We start from the raw sequence: 17,376 nt of genomic DNA, 5'->3' as shown, positions 1-17,376 counted from the left end.
GCTAGGGTGCTTGTCTCCCATGGGCAAGGCGCTGGAGTTCATTCCCAGAGCCACAAATAAAACAGAGTGAAGTGTGGACACGAACACACAAACCTTAAGTGTGTCTTTAAGCACACCCTGTGAGGCTGGCTGATCTGAAGCCCAGAGGGCATGGGCACCAAGCAGAGGGCAGCACAGGGAGGAAGGAGGCAGTGCTGCCTAGGGAGCAAACAGGGGTGGGTCAACCGCAGTTCCTGGCACCCTTGGGGCTAACCTGCTCTCCATTAGCCAGCCTGCCCAGTCTCCTGTCTACCCCGCAGCCCTCCTAAGAGTAGCCTGGAGCCTTCATGAGCTTCAGCAGCTACACAGACAAGATGACCAGGCTCACCACTGTGAGCAGGGGCCTGCTGTGGGGTCCAGGTTTATCACCCTGCATACATTTGAAGGCAGGGATCTTAATTCTCACCTCTCACCCCTGGTCTCCAGCCTCCTTCCCTGCTCACCAGGGCCCAAGCCCTCTCTGTTCTAATGGAGGGCCAGTTTCTCTCCAGGGAATACACTCAACTCATTCCCACCTCCCTGGAACTCCTGATACTATGTCCTCCGTCCTCTCTGGGAACCTGGGATTTCCTGCTACTGCAGCTCCCACACACACACACACCCTGGGGCACACCTGAGGTCCTCCTCCACAGTGTGCAGTCCAGGCTTGTCCCTTAGCAAGCCCTCTAAATTGCTCCCACAGGAGTGCTGCCTCCAGCCATTCACAGCACAGGCAAACATATTGTTCTTAACAAAGTGAGCATGGAAACCTTCTAACCAGCTGGGCAGAAGTGGCTGCAGGCAGATCTGTGAGTTTCAGGCTAGTTTGGTCCAAGAGTGAGTTCCACAACAGCCAGGACTAAGAGAAATTCCTGTCTTGAAAAACAGAGAGAGGGGAGGGGGGGAGAGAGGAGAGGGAGAGAGAGAGAAGAGAGGGAGAGAGAGTAGAGGGAGAGAGAAGAGAGGGAGAGGGAGGAGAGGGAGAGGGAGAGGGAGGAGAAGGAGAGGGAGAGGGAGGAGAGGGAGAGGGAGCAGAGAAAGAGGGAGGTAGAGTAAGAGGTGGAGGAAGAGGGAGAGGGAGAGGGAGAGGGAACTCTACCACTAGTTGCTGGTGATGGATGTATCCTCCTGTGAATTGCTAAACCGGCTTGTCTTAGGGTTCCTATTGCTGAGACAAAACATCATGAGGGAAGAAGGGACACAGGCCAGATTTAACAAATGTGTGGGTGACAGTTTGAATCAAAATTATAGAACCACTCCTATCCCTAAAAGAAAGCCAGGCTAATGTGGTGCTGACCCAGATGTCTTGGATGAGCTAGTGTTAATAAAATGTCACCATTTACTAATTTTAAATTGCATAATCCAGGGCAGAAAGTCTACTGACCCTGGAACTCTACTGCAGACTGAAGCCCCAAGCAGAGTGTATGGGTTCATGTGAGGACACTCACAGGTCATCGTAATGGAAGCCCGTGTAGGGAATGTTTGGCCCGTAGCTAATGGTGGCATGCTAATGGTTGTGGAACCTTTGGGAAGTGGAGCCCCGTTGAATATGGTGGATCACTCACTGGAGGTTCATAGCCTGGCCTTGGCTCCTGGCCTCTCTACTTTCTGATCCAATCAGGTCTGAGTAAAAACCCCCATTGTCTCAGGTCTGAGTCCACTCCAGTGGCCATGCCTGCCCTGCCATTATCAAACGGATACTCATTTTCATTTGTTCCTTTTTTTCAAGACGGGCTTTCTCTGTGTAGCTCTGGCTGTCCCAGAACTCACTCAGTAGTCCAGGCTAGCCTCAAACTCAAGAGATCCACTTACCTTTACATCCCAGATGCTGGGATTAAAGGCTTACACCACCACATCTGGCTTCCAACTGCATCTTCTCAAGCCATGCTCCCAAGTGGCCTTTCCTGTGGGATGAGGTGGGAAACCAGAACTCTGAGAGAGCTACAGACAATAAGGCCAGGGTCGTGAAGTTTCAGAGGGGGACAAAAATTTCATCAAGAATTGAACTAGAGGTGTGTGTGTGTGTGTGTGTGTGTGTGTGTGTGTGTGTGCGCGCGCGCAGCTGTGTTCTGCCTGTGTCTGAGGCTAAATTCAAAAGTGATGGACCAAGTTATCCAATGTTGGAGATCTTAGCACAGCCTTCACACTATGGCCCAAATGCTTGTTGAATTTAGTGAGGTTTATGGTACAAATTAAAATCAGAAAGTAGAGCAAAAACCTGAAAAGAAAAATACAGTTCAGTGAAGAAAGGAACATGGACAGGGCACACAAGACAGGTTCCGACAAAGCGTATGATTGCTGAGGAGCCTGGCAAAATCTAAGAGATGATAGCTCACCCTAGAGCCTGGGGCAGCTGGAGGAGCCTCTCCTCGATGCCCTATGGGGTGATGCCTTGTGCTGCTGGCATGCTCTGTGTGTAGAGGGGCTTTTATTGACAGGGGCTCCCAGCTGAGAAACGGCCTTACATCTTAGAAGAGACTTTAGAGAGGTGAGCATTGTTGTGACCATCAGACTGTGAGGACCTGTGAGGCTGGCTGAGTCATTCAGCAAAGATGACTCTAAGCCTCTGGAGACAGCATCAGAATGTCACTGAGTGAAGAAAGGAAGTCTGCTCCTAAGCACGGGGTGAGGAAATGGTTGATTGCAGATGTTGTGTTTTATAAAAAGATAAAGAGAGAAGGAATATGTTTGGTGGAGGAGAGGTATGGTGTGGAGGAAGGGGGAGCCTTTGTGGGCCCATGCTGAGGCATCCCTTCCCCTCTGAGGGACCAGCCACGCGTGGTATAGTATAGAATAGTGTTCATTCAGGACATGGGGAGGGAAGTTTAGAGAAAGGTAGAGAGAGAGAGAGAGAGAGAGAGAGAGAGAGAGAGAGAGAAGGAGGAGAGGCCTGTCATGAGACTGTGGAGAGGGGGGGGAATGTGGAGAGAGGGGAGAAGGGAGGCAGAGAAACAAGAGAACAAGAAAGCTAGGAGAGGGCGAGCAGCCCCTTTTATAGTGAGTCAGGCACACTTGGCTGTTGCCAGGTAACTGTGGCGTGGAATTTAGACAGAATGCACCCATTTCCCATACCTTACCACACCTCCATAGAACACATCTCCCTTCTCTTTATCTTTTTATAAGCACATCAGTAGTGGTGATTCAATCACCTAGCCACTTGTCCTGGGTTTCTTTGAGACCTAAGAGTTAGGAATGTGTCACACAGGCTCAGGAGTTACAATGCTCAGGTGCCTACACTATTTTGGAGGTTGAGAAAAGTTTGGGACCCAGCTGAAGGGAGGGAGTGACTTGGGGTGGGTCATGTGACTTATAGCTGGATCCTACTTCTGGTCACTCTGTGTCAGTGTAACCAGTGACTTACCTCTCTCTGCCACCATTGTCTGACTGTGGGTTCTACCTGAATACAAGGGAGGGGCTAGCACTTCTCTTTGCCTCCACCATGGCTGCAGTGAGCAGCAGCAATAGGCTGACAGAGTGGTGGCAAGTGATGCTCCTAGCACTACAGTCCCCGCAGGTCTCTGCTACAAAGACTTCCAGCTCTGGGCTGTAGCCATAATTACAGCTCTCAGGCTGGGGTCTGAGACCCTTTCCTTGAATACTGGATGGCTCTCTGGGACTCTTGGGATGATTAGGACCACCCTTTGACTTATTCCAGGGATTGTTAAACTTCCAAGGGTTGGGGAGATGGCTCAGTGGGTAAAAGCATCTGTCACACAAGCGTGCGGACCCTAATTGGATTCCTCAGAGCCTCATTAAAAGCCAGACAGGTAGCATGGGCATCCTAATCCCAGCACTTGTGGGGAAATGGTAAACAAGAGACAAGAGCGTTCTTAGAATCTCTGAACCAGCCAGCTAGCCTGCCTAATGTCAAAAAACAACAAAGAATACCCCCCTACACACACACACACACACACACACACACAAGGCAAAACTTGTCACTTAGAGCTGTCCTCACAGGGCCAAATGTGTACTTCTACTAGTCAAAGAAAAACAATGTCTTGCTAAAGAAATCTTAACTTGTATTAGATACTCTTTGTTGTTACTATGACCAAATATGATCAGACTGAATCAATTTAAAGGAGGAAGAGTTTACTCTGTGTTATGGTCCCCCGGGACTCATCCTGATGACCTATTTCCTCTAGCTAAGTTGTACCTCCTAAAGTTTGAGGAGAGAGAGAGAGAGAGAGAGAGAGAGAGAGAGAGAGAGAGAGAGGTAAAGAAGAAAGGAGGGAGAGAGAGGGAAGGAGGGAGGGAAGGATGGAGGGAGGGAGAGAGGAAAGGAGAGAGGGAGGGAGGGAGATAACGAGAGAGGGAAGGAGGGAGGGAGAGAGGGAGAGAGGGAGGGAAGGAGGGAGTGTTGGCATTTAGTCTAGGCTCTGCCCCACAGTTACCAGCCTGACTCACTATAAAAGGAACTGCTTGTTCCTCCTCTCTCTCTTGTGCCCTTGCTCCCTCACCCTCTTCCCCCTCCTCATTCCCCTCCCTCATCTCTCTCTCTACATGGCCTGGCTCCTCTCTCTCTCTCTCTCTCTCTCTCTCTCTCTCTCTCTCTCTCTCTCTCTCTCTCTCTCCTTTCTCTCAACTCCCCTCCCCATATCCTGAACAAACTCCACTCTATAAAATACCATTGTTGCATGGCTGGTCCCTCAGGGGGAAGGGATGCCTCAGTTTGGGCCTGCAGAGGCACCCCTCCCCCACCACACCATAGTTCCCTCTACCAAATATATTCCCTCTCTTCTATCATTTTATAAAACACAACAGGAAGAAAGGAAGAATGAAAAGGAGGAAGAAAGAAAGAATGGGGAAAGAAAAGAAAGAAAGAAAGAAAAAGAAAGAAAGAAAGAAAGAAAGAAAGAAAGAAAGAAAGAAAGAAAGAAAGAAAGAAAAAGAAAGGAAGGAAGGAAGGAAAGAAGGAAGGAAGGAAAGAAGGAAGGAAGGAAGGAAGGAAGGAAGGAAGGAAGGAAGGAAGGAAGGAAGGAAAAGAAAGACTGTATGGTAGAGGAAAAGGGTTATTGTAGGTAAAAGGGAGAGCATAGCCAGAGGCAGACACATCTGGGAGAGGCCAAAGCGAACAGGACCCTGATACTTCAAAACCAAATCTATTTTCCTGTGGCACAATATACAGAACCTGAAGATAGGACAAGTGGCCTGTGGAGGAGGAAACAGAGCAGGTAATGCCCCAGGGCAGATGGCACTAAACGCTATTTAGTGTCAAGCTCGGGAGCGCGGCCTTCACTCACTATCTACCTAGTACCATAGTTACCAGAGTGTTACAGCACAAAGCCTCCTCAGGGCACAAATGTTCAAAGAGGCCAGTTCTAGCCTTGAGTTCACCTTGGACGCCAGCCCACTAAGACAATCCTATGCGTTCTAGCAGGGCTGACACCTGTGCTGAACCTGGTGCTTGCAGGATAGGTTCTTCTACTGGGCCCAAGTTTCTGGCTTTCTATACCATCTATGATGCTATCTGGTGGCCTCAGCTCCCAGACAGGTCAGGTCTCCAGCTAGGTTTCTTTTCTGTGCTCTCCAGAATAGATTTCGCCTAAAAAGGCTCCTGCTTCCTGTTGTTGCCAAACTCTTGCCTCATACCAGACCTTTCCAGATCCTTCCGTACCCTGAGCTCTGATGTGATTGATCTTAGCCCCACTTTGGCAAAGACTGGATCATACCACAGGTGTGACATGGTGATTGGCTTTTGTCATCCACCAGCAAACTCTCTTGTCCAGCAGATGAGCACCTGGATGGTAATGTTTTTGACTCTGCCCTACTGCGGTGCTCTGTTGATGTTACATGGGCTCCAGATGTGTGGCATAGGGGAGGGCTGTGCTGGAAACAGAGCTTCTGCCCCCAGCATCACTCTGATCCAGCTCCACGTCTCTGACCTGGAGTCCCATACTCTCTGGGGCCAGGCTTGAATCCCTCCCTCCCTCCCTCCCACCCAGGCTGTGCTCTGAATGACTCTCCCGTGGGACTGGCTGCCTACATCTTAGGAAAGTTCTCCACCTGGTCTATCCAGGACCACCACTGCCTGCAGGATAGAGGCCTGCAGAGGTGAGGCCCCCTCCACTGCCTTCAGGACGCAGTGCCCAGCCTCTGCCTCTCCCTGCCCACCATCCATCCTGGAACAAAGCCCTCTACAGGAGCCCAGCAAGCTCCTCTCTCTTGGGTATCCCACACATTCTGACAACCCACCTGTCACCTGGGCCACCCTGTGTGGAGGACAGGGAGGTGGAGACACCTACAGGACAAGTGTCTGGCTCAGCAGGTTAATGACATAGAAGATTCAGAACTCAGTAGCTCCCCCTAGAGTCAAGGAATCCGCAGAGCAGTGAGCAACCTTCATTGCAGAATGGCAGGGCCTCTCCCCCAGGCCCTGTACAGACTTGTAGGTTAGGCTTTGCAGGGCCAGTTGAGGGAGAGATGTGGGAAAGGCTGGGAGCCATCTCATCTCCATAGTTCTGGAAGCTGCACCACAGCAGCGCAGACAGACACTGTCATTTCTGACCCAGCTCTCAGGTCCTGGAAGCAAAGGAGAACAGTTCTGCATGATGTCATCAGGAGAGCAACAATCAGGGGCAGCAGGAAAGATGGCCGACCTGCCCAGCGAACTTGAAAGTCAGCCTCCACATCACTGCAGGAGGGAGAGACCAAAACACTGCTGTTGTTTTCCTTGGGGACACGAGCCAGGCCTTTCACTTTCCTGGGCAGAATTGTCCTAGCATGCTCTGCTGTCCTCCAGGGCTCAGTGCTGGCACCTTGAGCCCTCTTGAAGCAGCAGGCCTATGGAGCTCTGTGCACAAGAGCATCCAGAGCCCTTGGGAGAGGCAGGACAGCCTGGGCGTGAGTCCTCACTCCTTCCTTTGTACACGGCACAGTCCCAATGACTCAGCTCATCTGCTGTGTGCACAGGGCAGTTACACTCTGGACGTCAGACAGCAAACTGAACCTCAGTGACCCAGAGACAGGGTGCCCAGAGATCATTGCTGGAGCCCCATCTAAGGAAAGGGCATCCAGGGTGTGAGCTTGGCCCGTGCCAGCTTTGCCCGGTAGTCTGCTTTTGTGTGGAGCTTTGGTTGTGTGTAGGAAATCTGCAACCTGAAACTTCAGAAATAATTCATTTAAAACCTCGTGCCATTCTGAATGCCAAGATAAGGTCCCAGTGTCCTGCTCCACCCCCATGCCCATGTCATAAGCTACTCCTTAGTCCACTGCGTCAAACTGTATATGCTAGGTGCCTGTTAGTCACCTAGAAGTGCTCAGCTGGGAGGCGATTATCACGGAACCTCAGAGCTGTGTCCAAGCCTGACTTCATTTAATAACAGTCTCAAAGCTCAGCTCCAGTGTTGCCGGCACCGCGGTACAGAACAGAACTGTCAACACTCAACTGGATTATTAGTTGTTATCAATGTCTCACTAGGTCTCCTCATGAGTAGCTTCATGTTGAGTGTGTGTGCATAGGTCAACACAGCATATTCTAATACTTTCCTCAGTTTGAGGCTGCCATGGGTGCAGCTTCTTGGAAAGCATCATCTTCCAATCCGCCCCAGTGAAGGCAGAGTGGACGGCAAGGTCACAGATCCCACGTGACTCAAACTGTTCTCTTACGTTCTAATCAAGATGACAATGTTAGTACTTTGCTCAAGGAAGGGCCATTGAGACTCATGATCTCGGACTACAGAGCAGGTCTGATTGTAGCGTGTTAGTTCAGCAACCTCCACTCCTTATTTTAGAGCAGTAGTAAGTGGTATTCTGGAGTATCCTGGAATAGCAGCCAGCGTTGGCCTGCTGTTGACCTTGAGACCTGTTGTCTCAAGGGTGGGATAGTCAGAGAGCCATACAGATTCATGAAGAAGCTATAATTCATGCAAATGAATATTCTTTAATAGCTCAGGAAACAATGATCAAAACTGACAAGGGACCTTTATACACTGAGGACTGGAATTGGAACAAATGCAGCCACCATGGATGTCGCTATAAAGAAGTTTCCTCAAAAAACTAAACTACAACCTAGCCATACCATTGGATTAAGCCTAGAGGAATATAAGTCAATACATCACAGAAACAACCAAGGCTATGCAGAGAAAGCCGTCTAAACAAAGAAGAGGAGGAGGAGGAAGAGCAGGAGGAAGAGCAGGAGAAAGAGGAGGAACTATTAGTGGAAGGCACCAGAAGGGGAAAGAAGTGTGGGAGTGGCACCTTTAATCCCAATCTGGGCCCTACAGCAACAGCAGAAAAGGTAATTTCCAGATGATAAAAATTCACACAGGCCAGAGGAATTAGAATAGCAGCCCATAGAGATGCACTATTCTGAATTAAGAATCTGGATTCTACTTAATGATGCTTTAGAACAATGTCATATAACAGTTTATATGTTTCATTTTATAGACTTTGGAGAATTAAGATATATGTGTATATTAATAATCATGTAATTGATACCCATTAAAAATTCAATGGGCACCTGCTATAATCTCTGGAGAGGCTGATGCTGAGATTGCACACTTATTAGAGGTTGGGACAGTCTCCGTAATGCCTTTGATGATTCTTCAGGATATGTATCCAACAAATTACAACAATTTAAAAAAGTTATGGCTTAAAAATGTTACAGATATATCTTAGAATCCTTCAAGGAGTTGTAGTGGTTGTAAAGCCATCTAACAGGACTTTAAAGAAAATGCTCATGGAAGGGGAGAAGAAGGATTCTCCCAGAGATCTGTTAAATAATGTTTATTGACTTTACATTTTTAAAATGTCAATGAGATGAATAACATAACTGCTAAAATACATTGGAATTTAAAAGGACTGATGATTTAGATCAGCCTATATATATAGGATAACCTCAGAATGGAAGGTAGGAAATATGTTACCTTGGGGAAAGAGAATATGTTCTTGTTTCAACAGCAAAAGGTAACTATGGATCCCTTCAAAATTAATAAAAATCAGATTTGACCGGGGAAGACCCCCTGCAGACCCTGACTGCAGACATGAAAGAAATCAAGAAGTCCAACAAAACAGGTAACATGCTGCTGATCTCCTTATATGGGAAGAGCTCTGAGGTGGGCTGCGATGTGAAAATGTCTCCAGCCAGAACTTCAATCAACTAAGCATAGCCAACAAATCTTGTTGATTCTAAAAATCCTCAGGATTTATCGTTCCATCCTTTCAAATGGCATAGATAAAAATTTATATTACAGTTTGGTTATACAGTCCAAACTAACTTTTTTTTGTTTTTATTTGTTTGTTTGTTTGTTTGGATTTGGTTTTTTTGAGACAGCGTTTCTCTGTATAGCCATGGCTGTCCTAGAACTCACTCTGTAGATCAGGCTGGCCTCGAACTCAGAAATCCCCCAGCCTCTGCCTCCTAAAGTGCTGGGATTACAGGCATATGCCACCACCGCCCGGCTCCAAACTAACTTATAAAAGAAAAACAGATGCTTTACCTACTTGAACAGAGAGCAAAGAGTCATGCTTAGCTAAATTGTGCACATTGGACATTCCATACATTGGCTAAATGTATATTTCCAGTTAAAGTTTATGTTTATAGACACCAATGACATTAAGAGGCCCTGCCAAGATTTACCCTTTTGGATGCCAAAAGGATGTTGAGACACTGAGGCATGTTTATTGTAGCATTCTGCTTCATCCAGCCTCAGACTACATTAACCGTTTCATCAAAGCTAGCTTTCTTAAGGCTGGCCAATATCCCAATTTTCTTTGGGCCTCCAATAAATATGACACCCCCAGACAGTAGGAAGCAGTTTTTAAGAGAATGTCAACCAATTCCCATAAAGCAGAATTGGTGGGTTTTGGTCTTGGGTGATGAGTGTTTGTTGTTGTTTTAGAGGAGTAGGTTACAAGTTGCTAATGGCCTCAGTCAAGGAGGAAACAAAGTAATAGCAGTTACATTTTGCCACCCCGACTCCAGGAGAATCTGTGAGACAAGTTCCACAGACTAAGGCATTAGACTTCAAAAGAAGGAGGGCCCCTAGAACTGGTTGTGAAAACAATTGAGCAGTAGTTCTCAAGGCAATTTTTCTTTTATGCTCTCTTTCATTTCTTTTCTTACATACAGGTTCCCGGGAGCCTAGACCATGATCTGAAACAAGACTAATGGGTATGAAATCACCCCTTGAGACGGGTCACTAACATGACCTTATCGCCAGGAAAAGCAACACTTTACTTTTCAAATCGTTTACAAAATTATTATGATAGATAAAAACTTTCCCAACAGTAAAATTTCATATGGCTGCACGTGTGTCATCAGAAGTGGATTTTGGTATATGGTAAAGAAATCCTTAATTAGAAAGAATTAAAATAGTTAAAACTTATGCTTTGAAGATTTATAAAAAATCAGGTATTAGATGTTAAGCAATAATTAATCATAGGGGCTGGAAAGTTAGCTCAGCAGTTAAGAGCACTGACCATAAAGATTTATTAACCTGTTCCTGGGAATATGCCACTAGCCTTGGACAACCACCTTATTCTTTCAGAACTGTTATATTTCTGATGATGACATTACCTGTTCTGTTTGTGATTCACTGAACACGTAGTTCAGAGATGTAATGCTTAGATGATTTTTGTATTTTACTGTGCCAAGTGATTCTTGTTGGTATTCACAACTGTTTCACCAGTGATATGGTTTCTAAGAGTTGTGTCATGTTTGATTTAATGTATAAAATCCCCTGTTTGAGAGCTGCAAAATACACTCAGATTCAAACTGCCCCTGTGTTTGTTTCTGTTTGTCACCACTGAATCCTTACCCACCTGGACTTCGAGAACCCTCATCCCAGGGAGCCCATACCCAGCTGGGGTGGTCCAGGGCAATATTTTAGGAATATTTCTCTCTTTTACTTTTCTTTCTCCTTTCTCTTTTACCTAATGATAAGGGGAAAGTTGGGGGAAGTGATGAAAGGACAAAACGTGGGGACACAGGAATGATAAATAAAGGGTAGAATATTGGTATACCTGTAGACCAAAGAGCATCAACAGGCCAATTATTTTTACATTTGGTATGGACTTTCTATATTGACACAGATTTAGGTTTATATTATGTTACAACATACTATGTATATATGATCTGATGCCCTCTTCTGGTGTGTCTGTAGATATATTATGTATATATGTTAAATATTTAAAAAAGAAATGTCCTGCATGTTATTTGAGAGCTGGGGTGTCTGTGTGCTCACGTGAGTGTGTGAAAGAAAATCCCTCAAGAGTTACATTTATATACTTTTTTCCTATTTTGTTTTTTAATTAACTTAAAATTTTTATTCTTGTATGTATATGGGTATTTTGCCTGCTTGTATGTCTGTGCACCACACATATGCCAGATACCCACAGCAGGCACACCGGGCATTGGATCTCTTGGAACTGGAGTCACAGATGGCTGAGTCACCATATGGATGTTGTGAATTTGAAACTATAGAAAAACAGGCAGCCTTCTTAACCACTGAGCCACCTCTCCAGCCCCACCATTTTACTTTTTAAAAGCTATTGTGCATGGAGTATGAGTCCTTTCTCAAGTTTGTTATTGACACATAGGAAAGCGACTGCTTTATCTGTTGCTTTTGTCTCCCGTGCTTTGCTGAACGTTTTTATCAAGTTAAAAGAGTTTCACTTTTTTATTGTATACAACTTTTGCCCTCATATGTTTGTATACCATATGTGTGCTGGTTGCCCTCAGAGGCCAGAAGAGGGCGTCAGATCCCCAGGAAGTAGAGTCACCGAAGGTTGTGACCTGTCCTGTGGGTGCTGAGGGAAGCAGGTCCTCCTGGAAGACCAGCCAGTGCTCTCAGCTGCGGAGCCATCCCTCTCGCCCCCTTCAGAGTCTTTTAAGGGTAGGATCATGTATTCTACAGATAGGCTTAGTTTGGTTTTCTTTCAAATTTGTATCTCCTTTTAGAAATAAACTCTCGAGTGCGCTCACACATCAGCCACTGTAGAGAGTTTTGTGCCCCCACCCCGCCCTGTGTGAAGCATGCTCCCTGCAGCCACACGGGGTTAGCTTCCTGCCGTCCTCTTACTGTCAACTGAACCAGCGGCCAGTGCTTGGGGCCAGGGGCCATTATTCCACTTACTGCTGTCCCCAATGGCAGTCACGTGGCATTCAGACCGCCAAGGCGGACTTCAAACAGATCCCATTACGTGAAAAGTGAATGTTTTTGACATATGAAGAAAGAAAAAGATATCGAATGTGAGCGAGACCCTTGAAGACCAAACCTTTGATCCACAGACTTATGAGGAAGAAAAAGAAATCCCTGCCTCTTCTATGGCAGAGCTACACACTGTGCCAGATCCAGTCAGAGTGTGCGGGAGGTGATGTGTAAGGCTTCCGCGGTTTCATGTGTCTATCTGTTGGGAATCTAAAGACTTCATCTGTAGGTAAAGTGGCAGTTTTGCGGGATGGGTGCCCACTCCCTGGGCTGTACTGCCCTCCTCACTGGCCATCTCTCAGACCCACTGCCTGGAGAACTGGGCCTTCAGTACATTCACAACAGAAGGTTCAGTGGGTGCCTGAAACTTAGTCACTGGCTGTTCATGAGCCCGTGTGATGTCCTCTGATGGCCACAAGGGGCGGCAAGCACATGCCCTTCTGAATTCAGGATTCTTATTTGGCATTTGCTACAGAGGGAAGTGCCAGATAAGATGCCAGGAGACCCCAGGACCCCTTTCCTTCCTGGGCCTCCTCTTCTTTAGCCTTCAGATGTTGCGATAGGGAGAGGCTGAGTCTCTGAACCCCAGGACCTCAGAGCAGGAATGGCTGCTACCCAGGGCAGGAAAGCAGCCTTGGCCTTCCCAGCTGATAGCTCCTTGAGGTCAGAGACTCTTCTGAGAACAGTCTGTCCTTGGACAAGTCCCTGATGAGAAGGTCTCCAGATACCGTCACTACTAAAGCACATCTGAGGCCCTGCCAACCCCAAGAGGGCCCTGATGAGAAAATCCACAGAGACCATTACTACCCAGGACACCTGAGGGCCTTCAACAGCCAGAGAGGGTGTCAGAGGGGTTGGGAGAGCCCCCATTCTCAGCCTGTGCCAGGCAGGAGGTAAGGCTGACACATGCTCATCTCCACAGCCAGCCTGGTTTCCCATATAAAGCGGGAATCTCCCAGAAGGCAGCACCAGGAAGGTGTGTCTGGTGCTTCGTTCTCCACGTTAGGCTAAGATCATCCTCCATGATGCCTCTGGGAATACCTGAGATATATGATCATTGCAGGGAGAGGCCCTGCTCTAGTGGAAGAGAGGGAGACACAGGGGAATCCTCCTCTCTGCCTCCGTGAGAGCACCATGGGACCACACACATCCTTGTCCATCACTCTGGGCTCACTGGAGACATGGCTGGGCTGGGATACTTTAATCTTTTTCACAGACAGTTACCAGCCAAACAACCTTTGCTCCCAGTGCCCTGTATACTCTGAGTGGCCCAACAGGTATCAGTGGTTTCTGAGGCTGCCTAGTGGGGTATGGCCTTGATCACTGGTAGCACCCAACTGTGACTCTGCCCTAGGCAGCAGGGCCAAGTTCAGAGGGCCAGCAGGACTCTCCAAGACAGGGGTGGGGAGCACACGGCAACTCTCTTTCAGAAGGGAAGGCCCGTGTGAATATTGAAGAAACACATGGCATTTGGTCCATACATTCTTAGAAATCAATCCATTTATCATAAAAGCCAAGTAGCTCAACACAGCTATGTAGTGGGGTGAAGCATATGGGGTGCTGAGAGACGGCTCTGTGGGGTTTAAGTCGGGGTCCCCCAGTGTGCTCAGGGAACAAGCTTATTCCTCAGAAAGGGGCCATCTTCCATAAGTGTGACTCGGGAGGAACCTGGGCTCCTGCTAGAGCCATGGGTGGTGTCCAGCGTCATGACTGCAGCTCAGCCAGGGAAACGAACTTGCAGATGTCCTGGGCCAGAAGCCTGGGCTCTTCAAAGGCAGCAAAGTGGCCCCCACGTTCCATGTAGGAATAGGAGATGAGTTTGGGGTACTTGGCCTTCACCCACTTTTCTGGGGTATGCATTATCTCGGAAGGGAAGGCAGAAAAGCCGGTGGGCACAAAGACCTTCATCCTGTGGAGAAGAGGGATGAGGGGAGGCTGAGGCGCTGTGTTCTCCTGTTTCCAGAGAGGACTCAGGGCCTGGGGAGGACTCTGCTAGGTCCTATGGAGCCATAATATCAAGGGCTTCCACACCCTCCCATTACAGTCCCTCCTTTTCATTCATTAGGGACCTTCTCTACCAGGGAGGGCCACCCAGCAGGGCATGGGCAACCACTGAGGCCCACCTTGCTGGGCTATCTCTTTGCTCTCCCCTGAGGGTCTCTGTATAGGCCTGTGAATCCCAAAGTACCTGAACACAGGCCAGGACCCTGAAGGAGTGGATACTCAGGATGTTTGGTGTCTTTCTCACCTGGCCATCCAGTCTTCCCTGAGTTAAAGGACAGATGGTACCCAGCCCCCAGCCCCAGCGTCCCCCTCCCTGCTCAGCCAGGCTAACCTCTCATGTCTATGCACCATGAGGCCCTGGCCCATGTTTTCCTTGTAGTAGCGCTGGGAGGAGACAATGGTTCCTGTGGTCCAGTAGATCATGATGTTAGTCAGCAGATCTTGCAGGGAGAATTTCCTGGGAAAACACACAGGATGTCCAGGCTCAGTGAAAGCTATGGCCGTCAAGGACAAAGGGCTGCCCCCTTCAGGGTCACCACATCAGACGATGCCTAGCTCTCACATGTGGGAGCCCAGAGAAGGACTGATGGCTTACACCTGCCGCCCAGGGGTGTGGCCTTCCACAGAGAACAGCTCCAGCCTTCCCCTGTAGCTGTCTTTGTTGTAGAAGAGCCGCTGTGTTTGGCTTTAGGCTGGCCACTGCAGATGCCCTCGTCCCTTCTATGACATTCGCTGACATCAGTGTTTCAGGCCTATGGTCCTCTGAGTCCTAACTGTGGTGAGCTCTACGTGACCTCCTAACCCTGGTGACTCTTTCAATCCCAGTTGCTGACTCCTCCAAAGGTCTCAACATTGCCTGTGTTCTGAAGGACCACGGGTCTACCACAGCCCAAGCTCCCTTGCCACCCTTCTTGAGAACATCTTAGCCTAGAAGACACCAGTGTCCACTGTGTCTGGGTCTAGGATTTCAAGGTTTTTCTGCCCCACAGGAACTGTGATCTGCCAGTAAATTACCACATCTGCCTCCTTGGCCATGTTAGCTCCTCTTCCCAGGGCTGACTGAATTATCTGGTCTAAGGTTACCTCTTCTACATGCTGCCCTCCCCACCCCCATCTCCTCTCCTCTCCCTTCTCAGTCCTGCACCTGGAAACTGCTCACATTGCTTTGGCCTGTAGGACTGGGGCTCTTATTGGGCTCTGTCCTCTTAATCTGTCTGTCCCTCTGTCCTTTCCTGTCTCTTCTCTGTAGACAGAGAAGATCCTTAGAAGCTGCTTCTCATATTTCTATGATATGTACCACAGACCAACAGACCACACGGAACTCTCTTCCGTACACTCTCTCACACAAGCGCTGCCTTTGTGGATCCAGGCTCTGAGTGGACACCTGACCCAGAAGCCTTGCAGTCTCTGCCCCTCAGTGTGACAGTGACAAAAAGGAGCTTGGCATCAGGCTAAATTCCTGTGACACAGCACTGTGTCAGAGGACACAGCAGTCACCCTCACACCATGCACTCTCTCAGCTCTGTCCCCTCCCATGGCTCTCCACAGAGCTCACGGGCTGTATAGGGCCCAAGTGTCAGGGCTCAGTTGTTCTGACACAGAGGGCGTTTGCTGCTTTGGGCACTTCCTGGCACATGTATTTTTTCTCATCAGTAAGTAGGAGGCTGAACAAGTCCCTGGCCCTGTCTTGTGTCTGCCTCCCCATTCCTGAGCCCTGAAGAAGCTTGCTGGCTGCCGGTGGGGTGCCTGGAGACAGGGATAGAATGTCAGGCCGAGAGGCAGAGCCTGGGGATCAGGTCTGACAGAAAGGTGGTGGGCTCTCACCTCTCCAGGCCTCCATCCTCCAGGTCACGGAATTCTGACTTGGTCCATGTGGAGAACTTTTCTAAGATGTACGCAGCCAGGCCCACGGGAGAGTCATTCAGGGCGCAGCCTGGAGGGGAGGGAGCAAGGGAGGGATTCAAGCCTGGCCCCAGAGAGTATGTGACTCCAGGTCCAAGGTGTGTGGGTGCCACAGAGAGGCAGCAGGTCCAGCTGTGCACCCTACATCTGGAGCCCTGGCCTGAATAGCCTCATAGAGCAAGTGGCGATTTATATTCCATACAATCTCATGGGATTCACAGACCACATGGGCTCTGCCTTGATGTAAAATGAGAAAACCAATACAAGTAAATATTAATATGTCCATGAGTTAAAATACAATTCCAGTTGTACTGGCTAGTTTTGTGTGTCAACTTGACACAGGCTGGAGTTATCACAGAGAAAGGAGCTTCAGCTGAGGAAGTACCTCCATGAGATCCAGCTGTGGGGCATTTTCTCTATTAGTGATCAAGTGGGTAGGGCACCTGTGGGTGGTACCATCCCTGGGCTGGTGCTCTTGAGTTCTATAAGAGAGCAGGCTGAGCAAGCCAGGGGAAGCAAGCCAGTAAGAAACATCCCTCCATGGTCTCTGCATCAGCTCCTGCTTCCTGACCTGCTTGAGTTCCAGTCCTGACTTCCTTTAGTGATGAACTGCAACGTGGAAGTGTAAGCTCAATAAACCCTTTCGTCCCCAACTTGCTTCTTGGTCATGATGTTTGTGCAGGAATAGAAACCCTGACTAGGACACCAGTCATTGGGACAGCAGGGGAAATGGGAGGTCACTGGACGCTTAGGATCAATGAGGCTCTAGGTACCAGGACCAGCAGTAAAAATCATGGCAGGGGTAACAGTACAGCAGCAGCCCCACAGGAGTCGTGGTGAGCAAAAGGAGCAAGAACACAGAGTCCATGCTGTGAGGCTTCGGTCCTGAAGGATACATACAGGACACAGTGCCCAGGGAGCCCTAGTTAAGGAGAGTGATGGGGTCACTCAGGTCCTCAGAGAGGCCATCAACTGTGTCTGGGACGTGACGTGGGTAAGAGACAACCTTGGCAAGCTCTCTTTGAGAGTGCAGGTACAAGGCAGGAGAGATGGAGACTGACTTCTCTCTGCTCTATTATGCATTTTTTTTTTTTTACATTTCCAGGCATAGCATGATGAACATCTGCTTCACAACTGGAATGAAACCCTTACTTTATAAAGTGCTATTCTGATCACTTTGGGCGTGGAGCTGCCATGGGAACTGTGGGAGGCTCCACAGTGGGCAAACTGTCTCCCAGGTGTCCTCTGAGTAGACTCAGGGGACATCCAGAGGACACCTGATAGTCCTTGTATCTTCTTGGGC

General features: G+C 48.5%; 3 protein-coding genes across 13 annotated transcripts in view; all 3 read right to left on the bottom strand.

Annotated features, from left to right (window-relative positions):
- Positions 1-17,376, bottom strand: part of LOC127697608 (epoxide hydrolase 1-like) — a 114,573-nt gene that overhangs the window by 45,757 nt on the left and 51,440 nt on the right. The window contains exon 10 of one of the 2 annotated variants that reach the window (XM_052200870.1): positions 13,650-13,835. The exons of the other annotated variant lie outside the window; for it this stretch is intronic. The gene's annotated coding sequence lies outside the window, so the exon portion shown is untranslated. Of the gene's footprint in view, positions 1-13,649; positions 13,836-17,376 lie in introns of those variants that run through there. 2 annotated transcript variants of the gene reach the window in all.
- LOC127697610 (epoxide hydrolase 1-like) overlaps positions 1-17,376 on the bottom strand; it is an 81,067-nt gene that overhangs the window by 45,558 nt on the left and 18,133 nt on the right. The gene's annotated exons all lie outside the window — the stretch shown is intronic.
- The window catches only part of LOC127697606 (epoxide hydrolase 1-like), an 81,252-nt gene that overhangs the window by 45,757 nt on the left and 18,119 nt on the right, over positions 1-17,376 (bottom strand). Inside the window, exons 7-9 of one of the 10 annotated variants that reach the window (XM_052200858.1) lie at positions 15,996-16,104; positions 14,503-14,628; positions 13,650-14,076 (exon numbers count right to left, since the gene is read on the bottom strand). The exons of 7 other annotated variants lie outside the window; for them this stretch is intronic. In XM_052200858.1, the coding sequence (XP_052056818.1) occupies positions 13,872-14,076; positions 14,503-14,628; positions 15,996-16,104 (440 nt within the window). In that variant the 3' untranslated portion in view covers positions 13,650-13,871. Of the gene's footprint in view, positions 1-13,649; positions 14,077-14,502; positions 14,629-15,995; positions 16,105-17,376 lie in introns of those variants that run through there. 2 more of the 10 variants (XM_052200865.1, XM_052200862.1) reach the window with 2 other exon arrangements.

Source organism: Apodemus sylvaticus, chromosome 12, assembly GCF_947179515.1.
Source record: "Apodemus sylvaticus chromosome 12, mApoSyl1.1, whole genome shotgun sequence".
In the NCBI taxonomy this organism is placed as follows: domain Eukaryota; kingdom Metazoa; phylum Chordata; class Mammalia; order Rodentia; family Muridae; genus Apodemus; species Apodemus sylvaticus.
Note: the sequence above shows the minus strand (reverse complement) of the source record. Positions and strands in the feature narration are given on the sequence as shown.